This window comes from Bufo gargarizans, chromosome 3 (assembly GCF_014858855.1).
Source record: "Bufo gargarizans isolate SCDJY-AF-19 chromosome 3, ASM1485885v1, whole genome shotgun sequence".
In the NCBI taxonomy this organism is placed as follows: Eukaryota; Metazoa; Chordata; class Amphibia; order Anura; family Bufonidae; genus Bufo; species Bufo gargarizans.
In genome coordinates this window covers 165,052,771-165,059,090 of record NC_058082.1, presented here as the reverse complement: position 1 = coordinate 165,059,090, position 6,320 = coordinate 165,052,771, and the positions used below count along the sequence as shown (strand labels likewise).

General features: G+C 46.9%; 2 protein-coding genes across 2 annotated transcripts in view; one reads left to right on the top strand and one right to left on the bottom strand.

The window, feature by feature from the left end:
• Window positions 1-859: 859 nt before the first annotated feature.
• TAMALIN (trafficking regulator and scaffold protein tamalin) overlaps window positions 860-6,320 on the top strand; it is a 28,269-nt gene continuing 22,808 nt past the window's right edge. The window contains exon 1 of the mRNA XM_044284040.1: window positions 860-1,086. Coding sequence (XP_044139975.1) covers window positions 907-1,086 — 180 coding nt within the window. The 5' untranslated portion in view covers window positions 860-906. The remainder of the gene's footprint in view (window positions 1,087-6,320) is intronic.
• Window positions 1,106-3,752, bottom strand: LOC122930558. Its single transcript, XM_044284041.1, has 2 exons — window positions 2,483-3,752; window positions 1,106-2,437 (listed from the first exon to the last, which is right to left on the bottom strand). The coding sequence occupies exon 2, from the start codon at window positions 2,375-2,377 to the stop codon at window positions 1,406-1,408; it is 972 nt and encodes a 323-aa protein (XP_044139976.1). The 5' UTR covers window positions 2,378-2,437; window positions 2,483-3,752; the 3' UTR covers window positions 1,106-1,405.

The window sequence follows — 6,320 nt, the reverse complement described above, 5'->3', positions numbered from 1 at the left end:
TTTGTTTTTGCCTTCCTCTGGATCAACTTGCCGGACAACAGGCTGAACTGGATGGACAGTTGTCTTTTTTCAGCCTTATAAACTGTTACTATGATTGCTTTCAACATTTCAGTTTTTTCCGTGTGCGTGCAATCAGCTTCGATGCGTTTTTCACGCACGTGAAAAAAAAAAAACCTGAAGGTTTACAAATAACATCTCCTAGCAACCATCATTGAAAAATGCACTGCATCTAGATTGTATCCGGAATGCAATGTGTTTTTCACTGAAGCCCCATTCACTTCTATGGGGCCACTGCTACGTGAAAAACGCAGAATATAGAATATGCTGCGATTCTCACGCAACGCAGAAGTGATGCGTGAAAAACCGGCTCATGTACACAGCCCTATTCAAATAAATAGGTCAGGATTCAGTGCGGGAGCTACAAGTTCACTTCACGCATTGCACCCCTGCGGAAAACTCACTCGTGTGAAATTACTATATATTTCTACATGGATTTGTGTCCGGCCAGCGCATGGAGGAGTTGGATCTCGCTTGTCTAAGGATTTATTCACATCCCACTGGTTTTTCTCTGCATATTTACAGCAAGATCACTGTGAGATGTGAAGGGGGTGGCCTTTTGGTGTATGTGATCGTCCATGAGGCATGTGGACCCCTGATGCTGATCTGACGGTACTGGGACCACAGAGCAGACCGGAGCACACACTAATTACGCTTGTTTGATCCCACACAGGAGGAGGCAGGCTGCTGGATGTGGCAGGCAGGCACGTGCTTCTCTAGCAGGGAGGGGCGTGTCCTTAAATGACGGCCCCGCCCCCGAGATCAGTTATATCCCTAGAGCCCCGCCCCTGACAGATACAGCGTGAGCTGCTGGCTGCAGGACGGCTCGGTGCGGCTGCAGGGACCGAGATGACTTTGAGACGCCTGAAGAAGCCGCATCACAAGGAGGACTACACCTCCCCGCCAGACCAGGCCATATACCGGGAGAGGGACAAGGCTGAGCCCTACATGGCGCTGAGCAGCTATAGGAGCGATGACATGTACAAGGCTCTGGTGGTCTCCGGCGGGACCCTTCCCAGGGCTAAGAAGGTAAGAACCTGTGGCAATTGTCATGGCATTTTCTGCACAGTGTGAATAGAGCTGCGGCTCTGGGAGGTCAGCGGGGAGTGTGCTCTGAGTGCTTGCCCGGGGCTGACCCCCGCAGTGCTCCCGTCATGTTAGGAGCGTGTCCTCCCGTTGTCATGGCATCTTCTGCATGGCTTTATTTTGGCCCGTGCAGGGACCTATTGTTTTATAGGCTCCATTGTCTGCTGTGACTTGTGCCTCTACCTGCGGCGGTGGTAAGTGCCCTGTGTCCTACTGCTGAGGACTGTACATGGATGTGATATAATAGTACCTGTCCTGTGTCCTACTGCTGACTGTACATGGATGTGATATAATAGTACCTGTCCTGTGTCCTACTGCTGAGGACTGTACATGGATGTGATATAACAGTACCTGTCCTGTGAGGACTGTACATGGCTGTGATATAACAGTACCTGTCCTGTGAGGACTGTACATGGCTGTGATATAACAGTACCTGTCCTGTGAGGACTGTACATGGCTGTGATATAACAGTACCTGTCCTGTGAGGACTGTACATGGCTGTGATATAACAGTACCTGTCCTGTGAGGACTGTACATGGCTGTGATATAACAGTACCTGTCCTGTGAGGACTGTACATGGCTGTGATATAACAGTACCTGTCCTGTGAGGACTGTACATGGCTGTGATATAACAGTACCTGTCCTGTGAGGACTGTACATGGCTGTGATATAACAGTACCTGTCCTGTGAGGACTGTACATGGCTGTGATATAACAGTACCTGTCCTGTGAGGACTGTACATGGCTGTGATATAACAGTACCTGTCCTGTGAGGACTGTACATGGCTGTGATATAACAGTACCTGTCCTGTGAGGACTGTACATGGCTGTGATATAACAGTACCTGTCCTGTGAGGACTGTACATGGCTGTGATATAACAGTACCTGTCCTGTGAGGACTGTACATGGCTGTGATATAACAGTACCTGTCCTGTGAGGACTGTACATGGCTGTGATATAACAGTACCTGTCCTGTGAGGACTGTACATGGCTGTGATATAACAGTACCTGTCCTGTGAGGACTGTACATGGCTGTGATATAACAGTACCTGTCCTGTGAGGACTGTACATGGCTGTGATATAACAGTACCTGTCCTGTGAGGACTGTACATGGCTGTGATATAACAGTACCTGTCCTGTGAGGACTGTACATGGCTGTGATATAACAGTACCTGTCCTGTGAGGACTGTACATGGCTGTGATATAACAGTACCTGTCCTGTGAGGACTGTACATGGCTGTGATATAACAGTACCTGTCCTGTGAGGACTGTACATGGCTGTGATATAACAGTACCTGTCCTACTGCTGAGGACTGTACATTGATGTGATATAACAGTACCTGTCCTGTGAGGACTGTACATGGATGTGATTTAACAGTACCTGTCCTGTGTCCTACTGCTGAGGACGCTGTGATGTCCTGTAATAACTGTGATGGACCCGCGTGGCGTATACGCTGTGATGGACCCGCGTGGCGTATACGCTGTGATGGACCCGCGTGGCGTATACGCTGTGATGGACCCGCGTGGCGTATACGCTGTGATGGACCGTAATAACAGTACCTTTTTGTGCTGCAGTTATTAGCGCCTCGTCTTTGTACACCTTCCTGCGCTGAGTGTGGGTAGCTGGTCTGATAATCTGCCCCTCACCATACAGCTATAACCATCAGTCGTCTCATGTATTTGCTGTTGTGCATTACTAATTCTGTGAGCGGTGACTTATAGCTTTGCACTCTTCTGGATCTGATACGTGGGGTTTCAGTGGTTTATGTTGGCGTTTTAGTACTCATACATGAAGCAGTTATTACCACTTTACACGTCTGTATCCTGCGTCTCCAGTAATACGTGGAGGTGTCTGAGGTGGTTGCACATCCGCTGTCTGATGCTAGCCGGTTCCTCATGACTTCTTATAGCTGACCACAGCTATTTCCGAATGCAGCCCCATTGATGGGAGACTGAGTATCTACGCTGTCTGTATGTGCAGGTGGAGTTGGCCCACAGTGTCTGGCTACAATCTCCAGTCCACTTTATTTCGGGCGCCCCCAGGCTGCCGACACACTTTATTAATAGCAGGTGCGCATCTAATTGATTTGACTGTTCCTTTCTTGTGGGTGACTCCTAGAAGACGGCAGAAGGATTTCACCAAGCATTTGAAGGATTTATTTGCTAAATGCTGGATAAATTGGCCATGAGACTCCTGAAGCTTGAAGACTAAGTAGTCACTGCTTTGAAGTCATGTCCACGTGCAGGGTATTGTCCATGCTTGCGCACGTGCTTTGTGTTGTATTTTACAGGTCACACAACTTTACGTTTAGGCTACATTCACACAAATGCAGGTACTGGTCGTGTGCATCCTGCACCTTCTTCAGCCCCGTAGAAATAAATGAAGTCCTATGTTGTATGACGGAGTGAAGGATACTCGCCTGGCCTGACCAGGTGCCTGGATGGTGTCAGTGGTCAGTCTAGCGCTAGCTTGTCTAAGCCACACTTCAGTGTGCGCCAAAACCAGGTGCGGGTCAAAAACACAGAATGGCTGCAGATCTTTCCATTGTGCCTGATCTGTGTAGGCTTCACTCCTGTAAATAACTGACCAAACTGAAGTGTGAATTCACCCTAAGGCCTCATGCACACGACCGTATGTATTTTGCGGTCCGCAAAAAACACGGATGACGTCCGTGAGCATTCTGTATTTTGCAGAACGGAACAGCTGGCCCCTAATTGAACAGTACCATCCTTGTCCGTAAGGGTCTATTCACACGTCTGTATGCGTTTTGCAGATTTGCAAAACACGGACACCGGCAATGTGCCTTCTGCATTTTGCGGACCGCTCATCGCTGGCACTCTCATAGAAAATGCCTTTTCTTGTTCGCAATTGCGGACAAGCATAAGACATGTTCTATTTTTTTGCGTATCCGCAAGTGCAGATCCAGCACATTCCGGCCCCGTTGAAAATGCATGGGTCTGCACCTGTTCTGCAAAATTACGGAACGGATGCAGACCCATTTTGCGGACATGTGAATGGACCCTAATGCGGCCAATAATAGGACATGTTCTATTTTTTTGCAGAACGGAAATACGGAAACGGAATGCACACTGAGTAACTTCAGTTTTTTTTTTTTGGTTTTTTTTGCGGACCCACTGAAATGAATGGTTCCGCATACTGTCCGCAAAAAAATGGAACCGACACGGAAAGAAAATACATTCGTGTGCATGAGCCCTAAGCTGGAGATGGCCCTTGAAATTGCTGCCTGTCGTCTTCTCACGTCAGTTTAGTGCCGTGGACCTCAGGAGCCAGTAGTGCGCTCCAGAGCAAGTTCTCCCACTTCCAAATTGCTAGGACACATTTATCAAGCTTGTCTGTTTTTAGGCCTAAAATTAAACAGACGAATTTAATTTGTCTGTCTTTCTTTTGCCAAGCAATTAAGTCGCACAGCACTTCATGAATTAGACTAGGAGTATTGTGATTTAGTCTGACCTCTGGTGGTTGTTTTTAAGTACGACAGGTTCATATTCACTTAGACTGGTCTAATTTATTTGTGCCGGAAAAAAATTGCATCTTTGAGGAGGAAAGTCACATGGCTCTCGGAAACTGACTTTTTTAATGCAAAAGTGTCACACTTCACCACTCGAAACAGACAAAGAAAAGTACGCCAGCCTGGGAGTGGAGTAGAAGAAATTAGACTGATTTTGCGACATCTTCAAGCACACCTACATAAATGGGTTGGAAAAAGTTTAGAAAATGTCTGAATTAGTCTAAAAAATCATAATAGGCGAACGAGGCCCAAAAGCCTCAAAGTGCACATTTTTTTGTTTTTTAGTAAATTTGAATGAAAAAAATAAGACAGTCTAAAATAATTTTTGACTAAAAACAGGCGCAAGCACTTTAGTAAATGTGCCTGCTGTGTTCTGGCTTCTGGGATTGTCCTCCTCGAATTAACATCTTCGCAAGCTGGTGAATGTCTGTTCCTTCAGCTTGTAGACATCTAACCCAGCTTTCCAAGGAGAGGTGGGAATAGTTGATGGGGGTGAAGGGGCACAATGCTTAGATAAGCTGGTTTCTTTCCTCAGTTGATGGTGGGGTCTAAGAGCCCCACCAATGTCTATAGGTCATGGTCTCACAGCTCTGTTCCTTTTGGTATCTCTGCTCTATACACGTTTACTATTGCAGCTCTGTTCCTTTAAAGTGAACGGAGCTAAGCTGCAATACCACAGACAACCTGTGGACAGATGGGGCACCATGTTTAGAAGAAATCGGCCATGTTTTTCTCATCCTGTGCGACACTTTCAAGCACTTGTTACAATTGAATGAATGAAGTTATCCAGTTGTTGCAGGCCACACACTTTAGATAAGTCGCCCAAACCTGTGATTTTTTTTTTTAACAGCCGACCTCCCGTAGAGCAGTTGGATTTCGAATAGCCGATTCTTCTGTTTTCTTAGGTGAATAAGCCATCGGCCGGCGGCTTTCACCCCATTCACAACGCATAAATGCTTGACAGAGCCAAATGTGCTTGTATATTGGGGGGGGGAGGGGATGATTGGGAGAGATGGAGGTCAGCTGGATGAGACTTACCTCATGTGTATGGCCAACCCTCAGCGTTTTGCTTGCTTCCTATGATTTGCCTCATCTGACCTCTGATTTAATTGACCACCCTTGCATGAAGGTGGTATGCTGGGTGAGGTCTGAGTGCTGGCTGTGGGATTTGGGGAGTGTTTGGCCTTGTAACATTTAATAGAGGAAAAATGTAGTAAAGCTGAGAGTACCACAGCTGGTCACACCAGGGCTACAACCCAAGGACTTCATGACAGGATAAACTCTGGATCACATTGGATGAGGTCCACTGCTCCGCTCCTCGGGCCAAGCATCTGCAACAACAAGAGAAGAAAAGCAATTCCAGCACAAATCTGTAACGAAGAGTTTGTCATACGGGTGGGGAGCAGTGTTCATGTAATTACTACGGGGTCATATGCCATGTTTGTAAAGCCCCCGTGCCACCACGTTTATGCTGTACATATGACGTATAGGTTAAACGGATGCCTCTGACAGATGCCATATAGTGACACCCGTCAACATAGGGTTCCTTTGTAAAGACATGGCACTCATATATACGCTATGCTTTTAAATCCTTTTTCCCATCGAAATGTACTGCATATGTTACGTGTGGGATTTCACACCAGTGTAT

What these genes read in the sequence shown, in the direction of transcription:
- LOC122930558 (XM_044284041.1), bottom strand. Translation starts at nt 2,377, where the DNA reads ATGTACAGTCCTCACAGGACAGGTACTGTTATATCACAGCCATGTACA.